The 25,533-nt window shown below is 45.1% G+C and overlaps 1 protein-coding gene across 3 annotated transcripts in view; it reads right to left on the bottom strand.

Moving 5' to 3' along the window:
• Window positions 1-7,643: 7,643 nt before the first annotated feature.
• The window catches only part of ICE1 (interactor of little elongation complex ELL subunit 1), a 43,208-nt gene continuing 25,318 nt past the window's right edge, over window positions 7,644-25,533 (bottom strand). For 2 of the 3 annotated variants that reach the window (XM_081917694.1, XM_081917692.1), the window contains 7 exons: window positions 19,194-23,690; window positions 16,072-16,240; window positions 13,937-14,097; window positions 13,100-13,290; window positions 12,238-12,344; window positions 10,133-10,231; window positions 7,644-9,067 (listed from right to left, as the gene is read on the bottom strand). In XM_081917694.1, the coding sequence (XP_081773820.1) occupies window positions 8,871-9,067; window positions 10,133-10,231; window positions 12,238-12,344; window positions 13,100-13,290; window positions 13,937-14,097; window positions 16,072-16,240; window positions 19,194-23,690 (5,421 nt within the window). In that variant the 3' untranslated portion in view covers window positions 7,644-8,870. Of the gene's footprint in view, window positions 9,068-10,132; window positions 10,232-12,237; window positions 12,345-13,099; window positions 13,291-13,936; window positions 14,098-16,071; window positions 16,241-18,738; window positions 18,780-19,193; window positions 23,691-25,533 lie in introns of those variants that run through there. The other variant, XM_081917693.1, reaches the window with a different exon arrangement.

Here is a 25,533-nt window from a genome sequence, read left to right as displayed (position 1 = left end):
GACTGGACCTAATGGTCAGGGGTCCCCTTTACCCTTTACCTTAATTGACACCAAACAAGTATATGAATTAAAACACAGTCATTCTTTGAAAATTGCACTTCTCTGAATTTTGCAATGCCAAATCTCCCTCCCTCCGGGGCGGAGGACAGTGTGTGTGTGGGTGCAGTGGGTGCAGTCCACCCCAGGTGTCACCACTGAGGGGGGTGACGAAATGCCAGGTGGCACTCAGCGCGGGGCCTGCTGCACGCCTGAGCCACATGTCTCTCCTGGGAGAGACACCATGGCTCAGGCATGTGCAGGCTCCACGCTACCCAAACAGTCTGCCCACTGCCTCCCCACCAGCTGTAGTGTGGCTGAGTGGGAGGAGGCAGGCAGACTCTGGATAATAATAATAATAATAATAATAATAATAATAATAATTTATTATTTATACCCCGTCCATCTGGCTGAGCCTCCCCAGCCACTCTGGGCGGCTCCCAATCAAGTGTTAAAAACAGTACAGCGTTACATATTAAAAACTTCCCTGAACAGGGCTGCCATAAGATGTCTTCTGAATGTCAGGTAGTTGTTTATCTCTTTGACATCTGGTGGGAGGGCGTTCCACAGGGCGGGCGCCACTACTGAGAAGGCCCTCTGCCTGGTTCCCTGTAACATGGCTTCTCGCAGCGAGGGAACCGCCAGAAGGCCCTCGGCGCTGGATCTCAGTGTCCGGGCTGAACGATGGGGGTGAAGACGCTCCTTCAGGTATACTGGACCGAGGCCATTTAGGGCTTTAAAGGTCAACATTAACACTTTAAATTATGGTCAGAAATGTACTGGGAGCCAATGCAGATCTCTCAGGACTGGTGTTATGTGGTCCTGGTGGCCACTCCCAGTCACCAGTCTAGCTGCTGCATTCTGGATTAATTGCAGTTTCCGGGTCACCTTCAAAGATAGCCCCACGTAGAGTGTGTTGCAGAAGTCCAAGCAGGAGATAACCAGAGCATGCACCACTCTGGCGAGACAGTCTGCGGGCAGGTAGGGTCTTAGCCTGCGTACCAGGTGGAGCTGGTAGACAGCCGCCCTGGACACAGAGTTAACCTGTGCCTCCATGGACAGCTGTGAGTCCAAAATAACTCCCAGGCTGCGCACCTGCTCCTTCAAGGGCACAGTTACCCCTTTCAGGAGCAGGGAATCCCCCACACCCACCCGCTCCCTGTCCCCCAAAAACAGTGCTTCTGTCTTGTCAGGATTCAACCTCAATCTGGAGGTTCTGTGGTGTGCCCCACGCTTATGGGTGGCTAGCCCTGCTCTCGCCCCGTCGCTATGGGCAGCTCGCCCCGCCCCAGGGCACACTGCCCCAGGTGCCGAACTGCCTTCCTCTGCTGCTGCCTCCCTCCCTCCTTCCCTTCCATCTCCTATATTCATTCTCCCTCAATGCCCATGTTCTCTTACACTGTTGACATGTTGCCATCTCTCCCCCCATTGTAGATTAAGATCCTTGACCTTAATCCAGACCAAAAGGGGTTGCTGAGGCTCAGGAAACTCAATGGTTTGGGTAGAGGGAGTGGCTAGGTCTGGATGGGTTGTACTTCCGGCAGAGAATCAAGCTTGCAGTTTGGGGGTTCTTCTGTTTCCCAGCCTCCTGCGTGAAAGCCTTGGTGCCTTTTACCAGCTTCAGATGGTATGCCATCTGCAAACCTACCCAGAGAAAGTGGACCTAGACTTTGTCCTTCATGCACTGGCTACTTAAGCCTAGATTATTGTAATGTGCTGTATATGCCTGAGCTGTATGAGGGGTAAGCTGTATGCCTGAGACCTTTCTAATTCCTGGAACCCAGTCAGATGGGCAGGGTACAATAATAAAATTGTTGTTGTCACAAAGGAAGTGGCTCTGTGCCAGACAGCACTTGGGTAGGCCAGTGGTGTAGCGTGGGTTGTCAGTACCCGGGGCAAGGCAAGTAATTTGCACCCCCTAACCCATGGATTTGCGCCCCCTAACCCATGGATTTGCGCCCCCTAACCCTAACCCCCAGATGTTGCGCCCGGTGCGGCCGGCGCCCCCTGCACCCCCCACACTACGCCACTGGGGTAGGCTTCCCTCTCTCAGCTCATTGGTAGTTAGCAAGACAAAGGCCAGAGTTGAGAGTTGCGTTATGTGAGCTAGAAGCTAGAAGCTGCAGGCTGGACAGTGGGGAGACAGAACCATGCCTGGTTTCTGTGGGAATCCAGCGCAAGCAAGTACCTCTTGTCTGTTAATGCTGCGAACTCTTCCACTGCAGGCTCAGGTTGTACATATGTGTAAATAAACCATACAGGTGAAACTCGAAAAATTAGAATATCGTGAAAAAGTTCAGTAATTCAACTTAAAAGGTGAAACTAATATATGAGATAGACTCATGACATGCCAAGCGAGATATGCCAAGCCTTTATTTGTTATAATTGTGATGATCATGGAGTACCGCTGATGAAAACCCCAAATTGTATATACTAAGGAGATCACAGTCTCCGCTGTCCTGCAGGAAACACAATGTAAGAGCCCTGAACCTCACACTGCTTGGAGGTTAGGGTGATGTGCAACAGGATGAAGGGTGGTATAGAAATGTAATAAATAACCCCCCCCCCAAAAAAAAAAACTTAATAATATGAGGCTGCCTTTAAAGGAAACCCAGAAACTTGAGCTGCTGCAGAATACGGCTGGTCGTGTGTTCATTGAAGCCAGATGGCTGGTACATATCACATATCTGTACCAGTTGGGGTGGTTCCTTTCCCAGTCCACATTCAAAGTGCTAATTTTGGTCTTTAAAGCCCTAACCAGTTTGGGGTCAGGCTGTGAACTACTGATCCTCTTGGGCTTGCTGATCAGAAGGTTGGCAGTTTGAATCCCCGCGATGGAGTGAGCTCCCGTTGCTCGGTCCCAGCTCCTGCCAACCTAGCAGTTTGAAAGCACACCAGTGCAAGTAGATAAATAGGTACCACTGTGGCGGAAAGGTAAACGGTGTTTCTGTGCGCTCTGGTTTCCGTCACAGTGTCCCGTTGCACCAGAAGCGGTTTAGTCCTGCTGGCCACATGACCCGGGAAAGCTGTCTGTGGACAAATGTCGGCTCCCTCAGCCTGAAAGCGAGATGAGCGCCACAACCCCATAGTCGCCTTTGACTGGACTTAACTGTCCAGGGATCCTTTACCTTTTGTTTACCTTTTTTACCTTTACTCATGCTTTAAAATCAGAGAAACTGGCAGACATCAGGGGGAGGACCTCCTCAGACATGGTCACTTTGCCCCTTCCATTGTAGCATTCAAGGGGGCTTTCTAAAAATCACTTGTTTCAAAAAGATTTTAATTGATAGTCACACCACATTGCTGTTTGATTTTATTGCTGTTGCTTTGGAGATGGTACTATAGGGACCGAATTATATTTTAAGGTTTACGGCATATGTTATGATATTGACTGAAACAAAATCCCCATCTTCCACCAACCCTTAACACAGAATAAGTCCATGCAATTGCATTCATCCCTTAAGGTCTTGGGCAGCGTATTTCTTGATTAACGTGTGTGTTTATGAAATTCTAAATGCACTTTGATGTTGCTGTAAAAACAATGTAGTATGTTAATCCTACATTAGGCTTTCTGCATAAGCCCTCAATAGCCAGTCAAGTGAATTTCACCACTCATGGAAACGATTGTTTTACCAAAGCGCCCTCTATTGGCAAGAGGTAGATAATGTAGAACATGGAGTTTGTTTTGGCTCTACAAAGCAAACGGGTCTTTCCATGTTTTTTTGTTGTTTAGTCGTTTAGTTGTGTCCGACTCTTCGTGACCCCATGGACCAGAACACGCCCGGCACTCCTGTCTTCCACTGCCTCCCGCAGTTTCATCAGACTCATGTTTGTAGCTTCAAGAACACTGTCCAACCATCTGGTCCTCTGCCGTCCCCTTCTCCTTGTGCCCTCCATCTTTCCCAACATTGGGGTCTTTTCCAGGGAGTCTTCTCTTCTCATGAGGTGGCCAAAGTATTGGAGACTCAGCTTCAGGATCTGTCCTTCCAGTGAACACTCAGGGCTGATTTCCTTCAGAATGGAGAGGTTTGATCTTCTTGCAGTCCATGGGACTCTCAAGAGCCTCCTCCAACACCATAATTCAAAAGCATCCATTCTTCGGCGGTCAGCCTTCTTGATGGTCCAGCTCTCACTTCCATACATCACTACTGGGATGTATGTTAGAAACTACTGGGATTTCCATGTTAGAAACCTGCTTTAAGGTATAAGGCAGTGTCTTTGAACTATTCATGAAGGCAATAAGAGATGCCATCGGGGGATTGGGGGTGAGGCGCCATCGACAAATGACACCCAGTTCTCTCTGTTCCATATGAAGCAGGAGAGGCAGGTCCGGTGTTGTCTGGAGGTGGCAATACGCTGAATCTGGAAAAGACAGAGGTGCTGTGCCCAATGGAATCTCAGATTAGGAACCTGGAGAAATGACCTGTTTTGGATGAGATTGCACCCCACTTGAAAGAACAGGTATGTAACTTGGGGGCATTCAAGAGATCCAGCTTCAGTTCTGGAGGTGCAAGTGGTTTCAGCGGACCTGGGCTCCTCTTTCTAGCTACAGTTGGTTTGTCAGCTATGACCATTGCTGGACAAAGAAATCCTGGCCCCAGCAACTCATGCTCTAGCTAACTTCCAGGCAGGACTGTTGCAATGTACCGGGTTTGTGCGGTGGCCCCAAAACCTGCATTGGTTACTAATTTGCTTTCAACCCTAATTCAAGGGACTTATATTGACAATGGAAACTACTTGGGTCCCAAATATATGGAGTGTCTCCATTTGTATCAACCTACCCAAGTTTTTGGATTGGCAGTGGTGCTGTGGGTTAAACCACAGAGCCTAGGACTTGCCGATCAGAAGGTTGGCTGTTTGAAACCCCACGACGGGGTGAGTTCCTGTTGCTCGGTCCCTGCTCCTGCCAACCTAGCAGTTCGAAAGCACCTCAAAGTGCAAGTAGATAAATAGGTACCACTCCGGTGGGAAGGTAAACAGCATTTCTGTGCGCTGCTCTGGTTCGCCAGAAGCGGCTTAGTCATGTTGGCCATATGACCTGGAAGCTGTATGCCGGCTCCCTCGGCCAGTAAAGCGAGATGAGCGCCACAACCCCAGAGTCGGCCACGACTGGACCTAACAGTCAGGAGTCCCTTTACCTTTTACCCAAGTTTTTGGATTGGCAGGAGTCTCTCTTTAAGACAGCACCACTGGCAGTAGTTCACGTGGCAGCAAACATGAGAGGGCCATCTCTGGGGCAGCCCCCCAGGGTCATGGAATGCCCTCCCCTCCAAGGTGTATCTTCCACCAATACAATATGCTTTCTGTTGTCAAGTAATACTGCTTTGCTCAGCCTTTAGGGTGTGGAGTGGAATTACTCAAGCTTCTGCTGCAGAATGCTGTTAAATTCTGTATTCATTGCAGGTGTTAACTACAGTGGCACCTCGGTTTTTGAACGCCTCCATAGTCAAATGTTTTGGAACTCAATGCCGAAAACCCTGAATTAAATGCCTTGGTTTTCGAATGCGCCTCAGAAGTTGAACAGGAAAGGCAGTTTCCGTTTCGACTTTTCCGAATCAAGGCTTCCCTTTCGAGGCTTCCGCTATCAGTTTTGGAACTTGAACAGGCTTCCAGAACGGATTACGTTCGAAAACCGAGGTACCACTGTATTGCTTTTATGTTTTATATTGTGTATTTTAATTTCATACTAATGTACATCCCTTGCCCTGGGACCATTTGGAGAAATGCGATCTATAAATGTAATTAAGTAGTTAAGTGCTTTACAGAGCATGCTTCCTTCTTACTCACCACCTAATTTCCACGTCTGTACTGTCCAGCAGGGCAAAAACTTACCTGGTAATACGTGACGCTGTTTCAAGAACTTTAAGCAGGCAGGGGAAATCCTTTATCATCTCTGACCCTTGTCAGTGTTGGTGGGGGTAATAGTGAGTCATCTGATCAAGGCCTGTATTTTAAAATGAGCTTAAAGATTTGCAAATGTTTCATGCCAGGCAGAAAAGGAGCTGGCTAATTACTTTGGCAGTTGTTTATCCTCCTGGACAAGGGCCCCCCTGATTTATAGCAGAAGCAGGAGACAAATTTCTCAAAGTCATATAAGGGAAATACAGGCTGGGAGCAAAGGTTACACTGACCCTACATATTACAGAATACAATCAAACTGCAAAAACACTAATTAAGAGTTGGTAAATAGTAAGATCTCTGTTTAGATAGAACTTAATACCATGAGCCATCTGTTTTAGCCATTTGTTTTGGAATGCAGGGGCAACAGGGGTAAAAGGTGATCTGGTAATTAAGGTGCCTTGTCGAGGCAAATGTAAGATATATGGCTACTTGTCTGCCATTTATGGATAGAAGGAAATATAGCTCTTTGTCTCCCATAAAAGGCAATAGGAAATGGGTGTATCTTTTATGATTGGTTCTAGCAAACAGCCAATAGGAATTTCAACCAGGCTGATTGGACAGAGGGAGCCAAAGGAGGAGCAAGGGGGCTGGGCTGAGGAAATATAAGTGCTGACCATCAGGGCTGGAGTGGGCAGAGCTTTGGCAACCATATACCACTGTGCCTCTCATTTATTTGTCTGACAAATAAATTATTATTTTAATTTCTCTATTGCTGCGTTGAATATTTCATTCCAGCTAAGCGTTAACCACAAGCAGGGTGATACAATAGGAACATCTTTATAAAGCCCTTAACAGTTACTCTTTACATGGGGGGTGGGGGTGGGGAGGTCCCATTCGCACCCATGGAAGCTTTTATTCAAATGCAAACAGCAGGTACAGGGTCTGCAATCCAGATCAGTAGCCCCCTGCCTCCCCTTCACTGGCAGCTTTCTGGAACGCTTTTAAGAACTAGACTTTTCCCAAAGCATTGGGCAGGGCGATGAATTGTACCTCCCGATTTGATTTTAATCTGGGTCCTTGCATTTTATTTTGTTGCAATGTTTTACCTTTTTTTCCCCGCCAATTGGGATGCGGGTGGCGCTGTGGTCTAAACCACCGAGCCTCTTGGGCGTGTCGATCAGAACGTGGGTGTTGCTCTGTTCCAGCTCCTGCCAACCTAACAGTTTGAAAGCACACCAGCGCGAGTAGATAAATAGGTACTGCTCTGGCGGGAAGGTAAACGGTGTTTCCGTGTGCTCTGGTTTCCGTCATGGTGTCCTGTTATTTGTGGGGCCTGCCTGGTGTTTTTACATGAACAGAATGTGTGTTTTTATTTAAAATGCATCTCTGGGTTATTTGTGGGGCATAGGAATTCATTCATTCCCCCCCCCAAAAAAAATAATAGTCCAGCCCACCACATGGTCTGAGGGACGGTGGACCGGCCCACAGCTGAAAAAGGTCGCTGACCCCTGCTCTGGAGTGTCCTGCTACAAATGGAGCCAGTCCTTTTAACTTCCCTCCATCTGTTTTAGCATCCAGCCAAGCTGTTTCTATTTGCGAAAGTGTTTGCTAATTGCTGATATTTTAACGCTGCTGTTAAAATCTGCATTGCACTGGCGTTAGTGGCTTTAACTTCTAATGATTGATGGCTTGCTTTAAACATTTTAGCTGTTTTACAACTGGGTGAGTTTCAGATGCTCTGAGTAGTTAGAAAAGCAAAGAATGAGTCTTTTTAAAAATAAATTATTGATATCCTTATCACAATCAACCAACATTGAGGCAAAACTTAAAAACAATACATATTTTCAGCGTGCATGGGAGTAGCAAGTGAAGTTTGATCCCTGCAAAACAAACAATCTAAATAGTCACTTCAATTACATTTTGACACTTCTGCAAATATTCATCTGTTAAATGCACAAATAATATTTATTAGAAAAAATTATACAGACATGTAAAAAATAATCTGAAAACAAGCGAACCTACATTAGATGTTTATACAATTTCAAGGTTTTTAATTATTATTTTAAACTCCAGTTTCTATATATATGTAGTAAAATTCCCAAAGCGGAACAACATGAAATGTGAAACACATTATATGAATATACCATATATACACATTCTCACAGAGAAAGCATCTCATTCTTCTATATACTGTAGATATTGTGTACAGAACTCAAACCATGCTTCAGTTAAATTCATTAAAATTGAAAGGCCTACTAGCATGAATAAAGGACATGATTTGATCGAAAATCTTCTCTTTTCCTTTTGAGGCAAATTGACAAATTTAGGGAGTAGACAAATCACAGTTTTGAAAGTGGCCAGAGAGTTATCACTTCTCATTATGTGGATTTATTTGTTTTGCTCCACTGTCATCTCTGGTCAAAAAGACGCACTTGATTTAGAAACAATACCTCAAATCTACAAAACCTGCTTACAGATGCAGGCTTCACCTCATGAGAAGGAATCCTTCTTTAAAAGTGCCTTAAGCTTTGCAGAGACTAGTGAACAAAGAAGCAAAACAAAGGGTTTTTTTAAAAGTTCGTTTCATCCACATTTCCAGTGAAAGTTGTTTGGAGAACATTTGGCGTAACTAAAAAGAGACTTTGTAGTCTCGGGAATTCACTTCCTGCAAGACCATTTGCAAGAGAACAATTCTATTTGCATAGATGAACATTCCCCCCTTCCCTGCCCCGATTTAAAGAGCTAGTAAGACAATCTATTGTCTTCTTGTGGCATTTAAGGCAATGCTCAATAGCTTATTGTTTCTACTGCCACACAAAGTCCTTCAGGCTACATTGAACAAAGATGTCCTCACGACATCTCAACAAGAGTTTATGTTTTCTGCCAGCCTCCAAGGAGGGAGCTTCATGACTCTTCCCATCTGAAGGAGGTTATTTCAGATGGCATTGCCACATTTTCCTGTATGGTAAAAAAAAAGCCGTCCTCCAGGAACTTTATGAGCAGCCTTCGGTTCTCCCAGCACACTTCAGTAGACTGCGGACTTCTGCTACGCCGCTCGTGACAGCAGGAGGAAGGCTCTTCGCATTGACTGCTTCCCAAGCTTGGATGGCCTCTAAGACTTTAGCTGGATTGCTAGGACCCAACTCGCAAAGGGCATATGCTGCTGCCAATTGGACGCCCCAGGCCACATCTGCAAAGATGGGAAAGAGAACCATTAATACGGTGGTGCCCCGCAAGACGAACGCCTCGCAAGACGGAAAACACGCTAGACAAAAGGGTTTTCCGTTTTGGAGGCGCTTCGCAAAACGAATTTCCCTACGGGCTTGCTTCGCAAGACGAAAAAGTCTTGCGAGTTCCTTCGGGGTTTTTTTCCCTTTCCCCCTCCTTTTCCTAAGCTGCTAAGCCGCTTATCAGCTGATCCGTTGGTAAGCCGCTTAACAGCTGATTGCTAAAAGCCGCTAAACCGCTAATAGCGCTAATCCGCTAAGCTGTCAATGGGCTTGCTTCGCAAGACGGAAAAACCGCTATACGAAGAGCCTCACGGAACGAATTAATTTCGTCTTGCGAGGCACCACTGTAATGCCCTTGACCAAAAGCCATTCAGGCTTGCGAAAGGAACACAGTCAACTCAGCGGAATATGGCACTTTCTTCCGGCATCCTGGTCTCTTAAGCATTTGCGTTTCCCAGGTCAAACTCGCTTTTTAATTTCCCCTCACACAGAAGCTGGGCTTCACTGCCTCTAGAGAGATTATTATTTTTATATAGGAAGCAGTATAAAGGTAAAGGGACCCCTGACCATTAGGTCCGGTTGTGACCGACTCTGGGGTTGCGGCGCTCATCTCGCTTTATTGGCCGAGAGATCCGGCGTACAGCTTCCGGGTCATGTGGCCAGCATGACTAAGCCGCTTCTGGTGAACCAGAGCAGCACACGGAAACACCGTTTACCTTCCCGCCGGAGCGGTACCTATTTATCTACTTGCACTTTGAGTTGCTTTCGAACTGCTAGGTTGGCAGGAGCAGGGACTGAGCAACGGGAGCTCACCCCGTCGCGGGGATTCGAACCGCCGACCTTCTGATCGGCAAGTCCTAGGCTCTGTGGTTTAACCCACAGCGCCACCCGCGTCCCTAGGAAGCAGTATAGAAATGGTCTAAATAAGCAGAACGCCCACAAATGTTCCTGGGCGTCTCCTTAGCACAGGGCAACAGCTGCCAGAAGCTTCACCGCATTACAGTACAGGGCAGAATGGTTGTTACCTTTCTCTTTGGCATGCTGGAGAAAGACCCCAATAACGGAACTGATGTTTTCGACCGCAGAAAAAAATCCTTCTCTCAGTCCTATTTGGCCTAGACGACCTGTGAAGAATCAACAGAAAGGGGTGATTGTTATGTAAAGTACTTCAGAGTGTGGGGGGCTGGGGGGCATTGTTATAACTCCATACGGAAAAGAATGAGGATGAAGCTAGGCTAGAAAATCTCTTCTGCCCCCTCCCCATCGGACATCTAGCTGCTGCATGGAGGAGCTTAAAGTGATCGTCTTTGTGCTGCTGAAGGAAGCGAAGATCTCCTGGCTCTTTATAAGCAAGGAACTTGCATAATGTGAGGGAATGGGTAAGCGTCAGATCCTGGACATATTATTTGGTTCTGATATGGCAGCAAGCGTGAGAGAGTCGTGCAGGGCACAGCTAAGAAGGCAGAAGAGAGACGAAGGAAGAACAAAGACAGCCAAATCCATGTTTATTAATCAGTCCTTCTGCCCTCTGACTCCAAGAGGCATGTTGCCATTCAGCCAGAGATAAAATGGATACAGGATGCTGCAGAGATAATAATAATAATAATAATAATAATAATAATAATAATAATAATAATAATAATAATAATTTATTATTTATACCCTGCCCATCTGACTGGGTTTCCCCGGTCACTCTGGGCAGCTCCCAACAGAATATTAAAAACACGATAAAACATCAAACATTAAAAACGTCCCTAAACAGGGCTGCCTTCAGATGTCTTCTAGAAGTCAGGTAGTTGTTTATTTCCTTGGCATCTGATAGGAGGGCGTTCCACAGGGCGGCTGCCACTGCTGAGAAGGCCCTCTGCCTGGTTCCCTGTAACCTCACTTCTCGCAGGGAGGGAACCGCCAGAAGGCCCTCGGCGCTGGACCTCAGTGTCCGGAATGAGCGATGGGGGTGGAGATGCTCCTTCAGGTATACTGGGCTGAGGCCGTTTAGGGTCAGCTTTAAAGGTCAGCACCAACACTTTCAATTGTGCCCGGAAACGTACTGAGAACCAATGTAGGTCTTTCAGGACCGGTGTTATGTGGTCTTGGCGGCCACTTGCAGTCACCAGTCTAGCTGCTGCATTCTGGATTAATTGTAGTTTATGGGTTAAAGGTACCATACTTTCCCATGTATAAGATGAGTTTTTTTTCTGTCTTATACACGATTAGTGCATTGTTGGGACAGGGGATTGGTTGCTGCCGCGAGCATGATCTTGTCAGCAGCGATTGGTGACTGCGGCAAGGGCTGCTGCTGATAGGCTGCGATAGGCTGTGTGTGTGATTGGGGTGGCTGCTGTTGGTGAGAGGGATAGGTTGTCTCGGCAACACGTGCGCTAGCCACCGTCGGCCCTGCGGGTGAGTGAATTTTGTTTTTTAAAAAAAGATATTTATTAAAGTTTTCAATATTAATACAATAAAAATCAAAAAGAAAAAAAGAAAAAATAACAAAAATACAAAAATAAAGATAATTAAAAACACACAAAGTTTCCATTACTTATTTTCCATTAACTTATTTCCCAGACCTCCTCGTACCTCCCTTTTTTGTATTCCAATTCAGATTGTTAGTTCAGCAAATCCTTATCAATAAATTTTAACCTGCTTCTAGACCTCCCCCCCCATATTCTCTTAAAACGTTACAGCTGCAAACCACTTAATTTCTATCCAACATCGTTCTAACATTCATTAATTTTGCAATATTTCTGTAAATAGCGGGTGAGTGAATTTTGGCCCCTGAAAAGCTCATCAACTCTGTGCAATCTCCCCCCATTTTCTTAATTTTGAGTCCCCAAAAATAGGAGGCGTGTTATACACGGAAAAATACGGTATATGCAGCTATGTGGCCTGTAGTCTTCTTTTTTGGGTGGGATGTGGGGAGAGATTCCAACAACCCTCTCCTATTAGTTCTCAAGAGACTGCAGCCAGAATGCAAAAGCCATCCCCACCGCAAGTTACCGGCTCCTTTTATTCATGCACACAGATGTGGACTAAGTGGGGGATATCAATGTCCCGAGCAGACAAATGGAAAGAGTATTCCAACAAGCCTGGTAGCCACAGAGAAAGCGCTGCAGGAGTGCATACTCACCAATCAGTCTGAGCACTGTTGCGACAATTATATCAGAAGGGGAAGAGACGTTGCCATTGCCCTTTCTGTTCTTTATCCACTTATCCATGATAGGCCAGAGTTCTTTGCTGTGGAACAAAGCGGACAATGAGTACATATGTGCTGAATGCCTCCCTTTTTGCCTTTTGAAACCAGCTTGACCTGCCAGACCTACACCACACTCCTTTGGAATGAAAAACCTCCAAATGCTTTTGATTTGAGAAAACATATTACCGTATTTTCCGCCCCATAGGGCGCACCGGCCCATAGGCCGCACCTAGTTTTTTTGGGGGGGAAATAAAGAAAAAAAATTATTTCCCCCCCCCCCCAGGTCCGGGGCTGGGGAAGCCCGAGCTTCCCCCGACCCCAGCCCCCAGAACAGGCTGCTATCCGCAAACCGTGGGAGAGCTGCGCGAAGCCCGAAGACTGGGGCGTGCTGATCTCAGCGCGCCCCAGGTTTCGGGGTGCAGGCAGCTCTCCGCAAGCCGTGGGAGAGCTGCGCAAAGTCGCGCAGCTCTCCCACAGCTTGCGGACAGCTTCCTGAAGCCTGGAGAGCAAGAGGGGTCGGTGCGCACAGACCCCCCTCGCTCTCCAGGCTTCAGCGAAAGCCTGCATTCGCCCCATAGGATGCACACACATTTCCCCTTCATTTTTTGGAGGGGAAAAAGTGCATCCGATAGGGCGAAAAATACGGTTAAGTTGCAGTAACAGCAGAAAAACAAGGTTGGCTTAGCAACAGCCGCTCCCCGCAAGCGTATTAGAGGAAACAGCCTATGGTGAATGGATGAGCCAGGCTGCACACCTTTAATTATTAAGTACAATAAACATCAAAGACTCGTAATACCTTATGATATGATCGTGGGTCCAGTACCACTTTTGATGTGAGCACAACAGATCAACAGCAAACACATATTCCCATGTGCTCTCTTTCAGGTCTTCTCCAAATTGCTCACTGAGCTGAAATTCCATCTGTGGACACAACTGTATTGCCAAAAGCAGGCTAGAGACCATCATGCCAACATCTGCTGGTGCATTCTGGAAAAAGGAATGAATGCTGATTTTGTTCTCAAACATTCTACCCACAAGACCTTATAGAGATGGCTAAAGATTAGTGAGACCACTGCTCACAAAATGGTGGCGCAGACGAACAACCAGTCCCAAAATGGAGCAGAACTGGGTATAATCAGCTGGCTATCACTGACATCACATTCCAACTGCTATCAAATCCATCAAATTTGCCTTTGGAAATTGCTAAATTCTTTGCCGCTGCATTCTCCTTGTGCCAAGGAGTTCCACGGCTCTGATTTCGTCTCATCCGCAGGCTCTAAGTGAAGAACATGTTGTCTTTTATTTTCCCCCCTTCCTACTACCCCACATGCCTATAAAAGTATTTTTTACCCACCTCACAGTGAAAATGGCATTAAGTAGTGTTTTTCCCCAGTGGTTTTATTTGGTTCAGCGGCATGTGAAACTGCACCCCCCATCCCAAAATCAAACCCACTCTCTTCAAAGTGATGCCCAGCTCTTCAGAAAGCAGCATTTGATTAAAAGATAACACAATAAATATGCACACTGGCCTTTTCTTATGCCTCTGTAAAAAGTGAGATTCTGCTCTTGTATAATCAACAACCAACTCTCTTCTGGCCCAATGCAAAAAAGGGATCCTGTCAAATGCTCATACCTCTTCCCAATTCAGGTAAGTCCTTAGACATTTCAGCACCTCCCCTCTTGCACGCTGCCTGGCAACCAACTGGATAGCTTTGCTGATCACACCTTCCGAGGAAAAGATCTCATCCCACATGTTTGCAATAAACAAAGTGAGTATGGCCGACTTGGGAAAATCTGGCAGGGAGAAATTAAAATAAGAAAGGAAAACCCTTTAGGCTAGACAATAATCAATATGTATAAATATATTACAAGTTGGATTTGAAACAAAATGTTGCAGGGGGTTCACTATATAAGCAGTGAGGAGCTAAAGCACTTACCTTTCCCCCTTTCCATGTCCCTTTTCCAGTTTATGCTCAATACTCTCTCTCTCTTTCTCAATACTCTCTCTCTCGTGGAGACCACTGAGCATGCTCAGTATATTAATCACGCCTCCATACCAGCTAAATGTGTCTCCTGCACATACTCACAAAATTATCTATTTAGATCTAAGGAGTTTAGGCTCTCCTCAAGCAGCCATACCCTAAAGGTAGCGCCAAGGATTTAGGCTGCAATCGTAACCCCTGGGTGGCAGTGGTGGGACTTGTTTCTTATTCTATTCTATTTATAAAAACAGTTATTAGATACTGCTATTATATATATAATATGTGTGTGTGTGTGTGTGTGTGTACAGTGGTGCCTTGCAAGACGGAATTAATTCGTTCTGCGAGTTGTTTCGTCTTGCGATTTTTTCGTCTTGCGGAGTGCGGATTCCCTGGGTATTAACGGCTTTAAGAAAAAGGAAACAAACTCGCAAGACGTTTTCGTCTTGCGAAGCAAGCCCATAGGGAAAATCGTCTTGCGAAGCAACTCAAAAAACGAAAAACCCTTTCGTCTTGCGCGTTTTTCGTCTTGCGAGGTACCACTGTATCTATATATCAATATCACAGCAGTTTACAATGATATAAAAACATAAAACCAAACTACAGCATCATAGGACGTTTAAAACAAGTGCAAAGCAAAAAGAAATTAAAAGCAAACTTTATTGCCTGCATAGGCGGCTGGTGGTGCTAGGGTAGAATAGGCAGCCAGGAAGGGGGAGGAGCAACGCTCCCAGGTTGGCATAGTGAAGAGACCCTGATAGAGCCCATTGAGATCACCATGGCTGTGCTGACTTAGGATCCAGTGGGTCCAGTGGTTGGACCTCTACCTCCAGGGCAGTTTACAAACTTTTATTTCTTAAAAAACAAAAATACAAATACGTAAAACCACAAATCATTTGAGTAGCCTGATGCCTGGATGCTTATATTCCGATTCAGGTTTTTAATATGCTTGTGTATTTTTGTTCTGGTCTGCAAATCACTTCGGGACTTTTTGTAGCAGGAAGCAATGTATATATATATTTAACAAATCCAACCTAACCTCAATGCAGTAGAGGAGGAGATCAAGCCCTTCCACTAGGGAGGAAGCCCCAGGTGTGAATAAGGTCCTCTGCCTTAGTTCTTTATCCTGCAGATGCGCAGTCCACACAATTATTCCCCCTTTTGTTTATTAATGGAGGGCAGGAAATCACACAGACCAGACCCGCTGCCCAGTTCACCATTTGTGTGGAGGGTGCGGTTTGCAGTGGAGGCTGTATCACAGAGGAGACAGGATTGCACCACTTCTTCTCCATAATACTGCAGCGTTACTCGGACGGAAATGTATGAACCAGGCCTGTGGGTTGTTTAATCAGCCAACAACCCTGGTAAATAGACCCTTGCCAAAACAGCAAGTATACCGTATTTTTCGCTCTATAAGAAGCATCAGACCACAAGACGCACCTAGTTTTTGGAGGAGGAAAACAAGAAAAAAAATATTCTGAATCTCAGAAGCCAGAACAGCAAGAGGGATCATTGTGCAGTGAAAGCAGCAATCCCTCTTGCTGTTCTGGCTTCTGGGATAGCTGCGCAGCCTGCATTCACTCCATAAGACGCACACACATTTCCCCTTACTTTTTAAGAGGGAAAAAGTGAGTCTTATTGAGCAAAAAATATGGTACATTGATTTATTTTGTTTATGAACTGCTTCCCATGAAACATCCAAAAGCGATTAACATATCTGAGAAGGATTCAGCTGGAATATAATGCGTAAGATGCTTTCCACCGTAAAAAAGACAAAGACGGATCATACCTTCCTTAAGAAGACTGTAGCAAAAGAGGCGTGCTTTTTCAAGGTCTCCCAGCTGCCGGCATATTCCAACATACACCCTGCAGAGGGCCTGAATGTGATTGTGGCCCAAGGTCATTTTCTGTTTCTTCAGTTTCTTCAGAATGGTCTGCAACGCTGTCTCGGCTAAGTGCTGTAACATGCAAAATGGTATTTTCCATTGAGGATATTTCAACATGCATAATATACCTTATTATCAGAAAATAATATACTTCTGTCCTTGAACAGAAATGCTGGTGATCTTCAGAGCTAATTCTTTATCAGATACAGGCGATAAAATAGAGAAGGACAGATCTGTCCAAGCAAGGACAAGGACAAACATGTTTTAAAACCACTGGAAAAGTGCACTCGTGGCAGTTTGCAGCTGAGACTGGTAAGCTGCAAAGGTTAAAAATACAGAAAACCAGCAACTAACCACCACAATAGTAGGAGCGAAGGACTAAATGCATAGCAGGTACAAGAAGTAACAGCATAGTGAATGTTCTTTTAATTAGCCATCTGAAACATTATATGAAAGAAGACCAATTGGCCATTCCACATGCAGACCAAGTTCTGATACAACCTCTGCCAGTGATGTGTGTAAAGGAATCTATGGGGAGGTGCCATAAGCAAAGAACAAACAATGCATGCCGAAGATCCAATCCCTATCACCTCCAGTGAAAAAGGTTCTCTGCCAGATTCTGAGATAACTTCACATTTGTGCACAATTGTCGCATAGTCACTTTAAAAAGTTTGAAAGAGCTGGAATCCATGCAGGGCATTTTTGAAGGTCTTAATTAATACCAATATAAGGTTGAAGATATGCTAGGGCCTAAGTTGGGAGCCGTTTACCTTCCCGTCGGAGCGGTACCTATTTATCTACTTGCACTTTGACGTGCTTTCGAACTGCTAGGCTGGCAGGAACTGCTAGGTTTCCGTGCGCTGCTCTGGTTCGCCAGAAGCGGCTTAGTCATGCTGGCCACATGACCCGGAAGCTGTACGCCGGCTCCCTCGGCCCGTAAAGCGAGATGAGCACCGCAACCCCAGAGTCGGCCATGACTGGACCTAATGGCCAGGGGTCCCTTTACCTTTAAATTGGGAGCCATTACAGCTGAACAGTGGCTGGGTGGGTATGTTCCTGAGGCTTCTTATCCCATCCAGACACCCGGACACAACTGAGAAACACTCTCAGAAATAAAAAATCCTGAAAACAGGTTGACAGCACAATATTGCAGTGGACCTTGTGCTGAATCTTTCCCCTCAAATCTTTCCATGGTCTTTTTTTTTTGGGGGGGGGGGGGTAAAAGCACTTTTGGATGGAAAGACCTCAAGTTCCCTCATCCTGAATGATGTAGTAACAGGGAATCTTACCACCTGGGGGAGCTTCCAGTGAGATTAATTTCAGGTCTGACCCTAAGCAACTGGGGAAAGCATGTTTAGAGAAACACCAAATGAGTCCTGATAGAAAATGCGTTGGCAAACTTTGTTGTCGGTTAAAGCCTGGATCGGGGTTTTCTTTTCTTGACCTTTTTTGGGGGGTAATATCAAATTTATTCTGTGTTTGTTAAACTGTTGACTTTTGAATTTACGGACATGCTCTGTATTCCGCATATTTGTATTTTGATGTCTTGAATGTTTGTAGCAAGCTGCTTTGGCTGCAGCTGATTGTGGAAAAGCAGCATATATTTAAACACAAACAAACAAACACAACAACAACAACAACAATTTATTATTTATACCCCGCCCATCTGGCTGAGTTTCCCCAGCCACTCTGGGCGGCTCCCAATCAAGTGTTAAAAATACAGGGTTAAATATTAAAAACTTCCCTGAAAACAAACAAACAAACAAACAAACAAACAAACAAACAAACAGGAACTTGGGAAGGTGATCACTCCAGAAGCATGCTGCCACTTAAAAACTGGCCGTCACGAACTGGCTCTTAGTCATTGACGTGGAACCCAAAGCGCTCAACAACTCCACCAAATGAATAAACTATCAGACAAGTTGAAGTGTTTCAGAAATGTCTCCATACAATTTTAGAGTCCAAGCGTTCCATCTAAGGCAGGGATAGATTCACCTGAACCCAGGCTTACACAACATGTGACCCACAGCCACCCTCTTTGTGCAGTTCAAGGCACCCATGTTCCTGGGAGTTTGGAGCAGGGAGGGTCACAAGATTTACAGATCTGATGACCGAGTTAAGATGGTTTCCCTACTCCCTCCACAAGTTCCGCCTTATTACAGACATCCAGATAGAACTTGGCTGTGCGAACTGTTTGATGCATTTAGATCACAGTGCAATCTGCTTTCAGAAGCCTTTGTAAACCAAGACATAGGCTTAAACCTGTGGGTCATGTGGAGTGGGCTGAAAATACAGGGGTCTTAAACACACAGCACATTCTTTATTACCAGCCATAGCCCATATTGCCCCTCGCAAGGACCCTCTCTGGTGCACATCTGATTTGGGGGGATGACTGCACCCCCATCACCCCAGCAGAAGATGTTGCTTTATTTTTATGGTTTAAGGGGGGGGGGTAACAGTTCCTCTGCTCTGAATGCTAATGTCGAACTTAGCACTGCAGCCTGCAGATTCTCATATACAACAGGCTAAATAGAGACAACTGTGAGCAAAGTCCTTGTGTACTTGCTCACCTGTGGAAGAGACGAGCCGGGATGGGTGGCAGTGGCAGCAGCTAAGTTTGCAAGAAATGAGAGAGTGCAAAAAGTTTGAGAAACACTGGGGTAAACACAACATCAAAATCCCCATGGATATTAACTGTAAGGGACTGAAAAACCACCGTTTGCTCAAAAGTGTATGTCTGTGTGTGCGGGTGTGTGTTAAGCCATGCAAATCCAGCTTCAAAAACCAAGATATGAGTCAACATCCCTAATCAGCCACAGCAAACATAATTATATGTCCACATATGAACTGCAAGAGGCAACATGCTAGCCTGGCAGAGAGGTGGGTTCAAATGGTCTCCTCTACGGATTCTACCATCTTAACTACTATTCCAGAAGGTTCCACGCTCATTGTTTGGTTGTATGAGCTAAACCAGTTTACTGGTATTTTTTAAACAACAACAACAAGAAGAAGACGTGTAACTGACCTTCTTAGCAACGCCAAGTTCATAAACGGCTTCTTTCTCCTCATCTCTCATGGCTGGGAGCTTCGAGGTATTGCCCACCAAAACGTGGCTACGGATAACAGGTAACAGGTCAAAACAGGCTTTGGAAACGTTCTCCAATGCTACCATCACAATGTTGCTATCGGAGTCATCGCTTTTCTTCGCAGCCACAAGCAATTGTGAATCGGCTTCACCGGTTAAGTGAGTACCACCCTCGCTACTCAGATGGATAGTTTCTTCAGCAGGGCACCGTACGCCAGCATCTGGGACTCTACCTGAAGGCTCCTCCTTGCAGAAGTTTGATTTTGGCGACTTGCTATCTAGTCTTAGCCTTTTGGCATTCTTTGGCACAGTCACAGTTACTAAAGCCCTTTTCCCAGTGTAACACAGTTGCTCTGGGTCAGGCTTGAAACTGCTCCCCGTTTTAACAAAAGCAGTGGACACAGAAGCAATTGCTTTAAAGCCACTGATCTGATGGACCGGCTGTGGGGCGTTCTTGCCATCTAGAGAAGACGACCTAGTCAGCTGAAGGTTACCTTTCAGAATGCTGAGAGTTCTGGCTCGGGCGGATAGCTCTGGATACATGCTGTCCAAGATCTTCACCGAGTTTTCCTGGGGTACGGGTGGAGCAGTGCCGCCAACTGCCGATGGAGGAAGCCTGCCAGGCACGGGGAGGGCGTGCTTGGGAGTGGTGGCGCAAAACTGAAGAGGCGAAGACAGAGCCCTCTGACGCATCGGCGTGCCCGAGGGAGAAGGGGTGGTAAATGTAGCGGGAGACTTGCATTTGGGGATATCCAACAGCGGCGACCTCAGAGGAGGAACTGGAGTTTCACGTAAAGGAGAATTCATTCCATCAAGTGGGGAAGGCAAAGAAGACTGGCTAGACGATGACATCAGTGGGGAGAGGGGCCTAACCGTCCTTGGAGGAGTAGATATCAGAGGTGGGAGCAAGGGAGGTAATGGAGGGCCCATCTCTTCCCTAATTTTTGTCAAGGTTTTTGGAGGAGAATACACCGTAGGCGTGGAAGTATCTGCGTTGGCAAAAATGGTCTCAGTGAGCAGTGCTTGCCGACTTTTCCTCTTCCCCTTGCAGCTAGGTATTCTCTGGAGAGGCCTAAGACCTGCCTCTGCTGAAACATCTCTAGAGTCTGATGGTTCAAGCGCTTGTCCTGCTCCGTTATTTCCGTGAGATGCAAGAGCAGCGGGAGATTCCACTTTCTCAGACGCTATTTTTTGTGGTTTAGAGCTGGAAGGTTCGGAGGCAGGTGGTACGGAATGCCAGATGGTTTGAGCAGCAAGAGTTTCCCCTTCGTTCTTTATGTGGGTTTCCTTGTTGTGGGAGGCACTGGCGTGCTCATCAACACAGACGGGGGTTAACTGGTTCTGCATCAGGCTGGATCTGCATCCCAAAGGGCTAAAGCTTCTTTCTTCCTCAGCACTTGCTTTCCCCTTCAAGAAATCTAACTGGATTTCTGGGGTTTCTACACTAGTGCCACTGTATTCCGAGTGTGGTGCCACTATATCACTATTAAATTCTGGATCACTTGCAGGAGACTTCCTGGAGAGAGGTTTTCGGTCATGTGTTAGCCCTTGTCTCATCAATGAAACGACTGCTGAAATGTTTTGTCCTGCTTGCCTCTCTTGTGACTTCTCTGTTGCTGTAAGATATTCAGATTTTAAGGAAGCATTTTCATCGCTACACGTCTGTCTTGTTGCGTACGAATGTTCCCATATCCCTTCCGTCACTTCAGCAACATGGGAGTCGGTGTCATGTGCTGCAGCCGGCGTATATTTCGGGGATGCCTCTTCTGTTACATGGGACAGCTCCTGCTCACCACCCACATCTGCTCTGGACGCTGCAAGCCTTGGTTGTGGTTCTGTGCAGTTCACCTTCCTTAATGGGAAAACCTCTTCCTCTGGTGAATCCAAGGTAGATGATTTCATAAGCACCATAGTACTTTCAGACACTGTCAGTTCATTCACCCCTTCAGATCTTGTGCCTCTGCTCGATATTGCATCAGTTTCTTTAGCTGTTGCTTCACTCAGATTATGTTCTAGCTCACACTTTCTTGAAGGAATCCCTGACGTCTTATCAAGAGGAACAAGAAGCTTCTCATCACTTGGAACAGATTCGCTCACTACAAAAATGTCTACAGTATTAACACTGTTTAGGCTCGATGCCTCGGGGGTTTGTGCTTTAGTGAGCTCCCCACAACACATTATCTGGGATTCCCTGAGAGTTGGCTGTTCTCTGGCTTGTTCAATTTCCATTTCATGGAAACTCCAACAATCCAGGGACTTATTTTTGTCTACGTCAGAATCGAGACCATTTGCCTCTTTACTGGTCAAGTCTTCCCCAGAATCGTGATCCCTATGATCAGCATCTTCTTCTCTGCTTGGAGAGGAAGGGGTAATGTACCCTGGGACAGAGCTTTGGCCATTTCTGCTGAAGAGCTCATAATTGATTTCAACGTTGGACACAGTGACATTCGAGGGCTCTGCAGTGGACTTAGAACCAACTGTCGTAGTGACAGAGGACGTTGTTTCAATAACTGCACTCTCTGATTCTAATTCATCTTGAACAGACTGAGCAAGACCTTCATTTGTGTTCTGTTCTAATTCCACCCCGTTTGTTACAGAGCACTTGTAATTCGTTTCTGTCCCTTCCACAGCATGCTTCATTTTATCAGATGAATTGCTTTCAGCATTCCAGGTTGCCTTTTCTTGAGGTGGCGCATCATTTATTCCATACTGCAAATCTTTAAAAATCAAACTGGGCTCCGTATTTCTGTCACACAGAGTTCCAAGAGCAGATGTTTTTTCACTTCCTTCTTCTATAATAAACTGTGCAGTCCCAGTTTCTGTTATTTTCAGCACTTCACTATCTTCCTTCTCAAGCCGTTCTGATGTAAGGCATATATCTTCCTCAACAGCCTCAGAATGCTGAAAGTTAATTGAAACACTATGTGTTTTGGACTTACACTCAGGTTTAACGTCTGGATTTTCAACATACCCTGGTTCTGAAGCACTTTCAGTGACATTCTCTGATTCAAAGAGTGTGTGTTTACTTTCAAGAGACCCCTCAGGACACCCTTCAATAATAAATGCTTGTGCTGCTAACATAGGACTGCTTTGATAATCTGGCTCCTCTTGTAGCGATTTAACAGAATCTTTTTGGTCAATGTACTGTTCTAGTTCTACACATTCTTTTTTTACATCCACTGATTTGGGTTTCATTTTGCCTACAACGCTTTCATTTTCAACTTTCCACTGGTCATCTTCTCCATGTTTAGTAGGCACAGAAGGGAGAGTGCTGCTTTCACCTATACGATACAATGAATTATTGCATCCATCACTTGCCACTGTAATATGGGAGTGGGGCGTCAAGGTATCAGCATTCCCTAGTTTATTCTCCCCATTTAATTCATACTGCTTGTCACATTCCTCTTCACTACTGTGATTTTCTTCTGCGCATTGTGATTTGATGGCTGCATCGGAGACATGAGAATCTTTTTCAAAGTCCTGTGTAAATGTTACCTCAGTATCTCGTTGCTGGAGCAGCACCCTAGAACATTCCATTTCAGAGAGGAAATTATGGTTAACGAAATTCATTTTCTCTTCCGTTAATGCTTCATCGCTGCTGCTTGAGCAGAGCCCTTCAGTTGCATTTTGTTTGTCTGTTGTTGCAGGTTCAGTGTGTTCTTCACCAATACAATTTGCTTTCTCAAAATTAAATTTAGATTGGATGTCACTGGGGTTAGGCCCCATTCCTCCTCGCACATCACCAGAAACATCCTTAAAAATTTCAGGAGCTACGGGCACATTTTCAGTAGCTAAAATGGACCCTTTGGTTTGCTGCTGATTGCTACCTTTGGGGGTTTGAAGCCAATCACCTTCCACTGTCTCAATGAGCTCTTCCTTCTCATCTTTCAAGAAGTTACTAGGCTCTTTGTGCACATGGTCAATGCTGCTTCCAACATCTTCTTTCATGGGCACAGACTCAGCTGTTTTTTCTTGACCTTGTAAGTTAGCCGATGGAGACAATAAAGCAGGCATCGTGAGTTTGTCTTTCGCTTTCATCATATTATCTAAGTTTTTGTTGACGTTTTCTATACCGTGTGCTGCTGGTTCAGTGGCTGTGTGTGCCTCCAAAAAGTCAGAATTCTCCTGCAGACGCTTCTCACTCTTTGATACGGCACTTCCCTCATTAAGATATACAGATGTTTCTGTCACAGGGTCATGACACAGTGCTGACTCTTCTTCCGTCAATTTGCTAAGTCTTTCAGGTGACTCCTGAAAATTGCCATTTGTATTGTTTGCGCTAAAAGAGATGCATTTGCTCCGAGATTCTGCTGAATGATTCTCGTAAGGAATTTCAGCTTTTGGTTCATTTCCCCCCAAAATATTTTCAAGCATTTGCACATCCTGGTTCATTTCATCTTCATCACTGGAATCTGTTAAGTTTCCAAATAACGTATCCTTAAAGAGATAAATGAGAAGAATTAATATAGTACTCATAACAGTTCAAATGTTTTATGAACAGCCATTCAAGTTACAATGTTCATTACTTTTTTCCCTTTCAAAAAACTGACACTGATAAAGACACATCGAAACAGATATGCACTAAAACCATGACTGAGGTGTAGTTCTCAGTAAACCGGTAAACCTACTTCTGTGCTGTTCCACTTCAAATCAGAGCTGCAGGTTTACATGGTGGCATTCTCTTTGAAACCATAAAAACCAAACCATAGAAAGCTAGAAAAAAGGAAGTAGTTCTTTCTGAGAAACATTTTTCTATTGAGGTTTCTTGCACAGAGGTTTTACCACTTCAGTGAGAACTAAGACCAAGATAAACTAAAGAGTATCTATCAGAAACAAAGAGAGAGAGAGTTCCTTTTTACAGGGCGTAGCTCACTTGCAAAGGTTCATCTTAATCCATAAAAACATGAGTCATTTCACTATTTAAAAAGCAATGCTCAAAGTGACGCACAGTCAATAAAACCACAAAAATAGCAGCCAGAAGCTGAAAATCCAGGTGTTCAGTATACAGTGGTACCTTGGTTTACAAACTTAATCTGTTCCGGAAGTCCGTTCTTACACCAAAGCGTTCTTAAACCAAGGTATGCTTTCTCATAGCAGCAGAGGACTCAGTTTACAAATGGAACACACTCAACAGGAAGTGGAACATGTTCTGCTTCCAAGGCAAAGTTCACAAACCAGAATGCCTGCTTCCGGGTTTGCAGCGTTCTGTTTCCAAGTTGTTCATAAACTAAGCTGTTCTTAAACCAAGGTACCACTGTATTCTAAAACCAAACTGTTTTAACCTAGCAATGGAATTAGCAAGGTTGACATCCTAACCGAGAAAGCTATCATTTTACACTTTAACAGTTCTTACTTAAGGAAGTCAGGGAAGGAGAAAAAACAACAGCTCCCTATGACAGAGCCGTTGCTGTCATGAATCACAACAGGAGCTGCCACCACATTTATTGTCTTCATTTATATCCCACTGTTTGACAATATGTTTAGGGAATTTAATATTTAATGCTGTATTGTTTTAAACACTCGATTGGGAGCCGCCCAGAGTGGCTGGGGAAACTCAGCCAGATGGGCGGGGTATAAATAAATAAATAAATAAATAAATAAATAAATAAATTATTATTATTATTATTATTATTATTATTATTATTATTATTATGTTCCATTAAACTGGATACAATGGTAACGATTCTTTTAGGTCCGGGCCTACTATACTCTGAAGGCAAGTACCGTATTTTTCGCTCTATAAGACGCACCAGACCACAAGACGCACCTAGTTTTTGGAGGAGGAAAACAAGAAAAAAATTATTCTGAATCTGAGAAGCCAGAACAGCAAGAGGGATCACTGCACAGTGAAAGCAGCAATCCCTCTTGCTGTTCTGGCTTCTGTGATAGCTGCACAGCCTGCATTCGCTCCATAAGACACACACACATTTCCCCTTACTTTTTAGGAGGGAAAAAGTGAGTCTTATAGAGCAAAAAATACGGTAATTGTGGGGTTTTTTTGGATAGCTGAAAGTGGTATAACAGAGAAATCACTGCCCAGGTATATTACACATTTACTGATTTTAGCCTGCTATCGGGAGGGTGGGGGTGGTATTTTTTTGCTTTTTGCAGCACTATGAATACCTGCAAAGCCTGTTCACCTGAGAATGAGAGTGAGCCAGGTGTACTACCCATGGATAGATAGCACTGCCTCTTTCTGGCCACCTGGCTCCATCCACAAGTAGACTTGCTGTACTGTATTAAGTCAACATTCAATCAAGATTATTACATTACTAGGACA

Source organism: Podarcis melisellensis, assembly GCF_964234715.1.
Source record: "Podarcis melisellensis genome assembly, chromosome: 7".
Lineage (NCBI taxonomy): Eukaryota > Metazoa > Chordata > Lepidosauria > Squamata > Lacertidae > Podarcis > Podarcis melisellensis.
The sequence above is the reverse complement of the archived record's forward strand: the minus strand, read 5'-3'. Positions and strand labels throughout refer to the sequence as shown.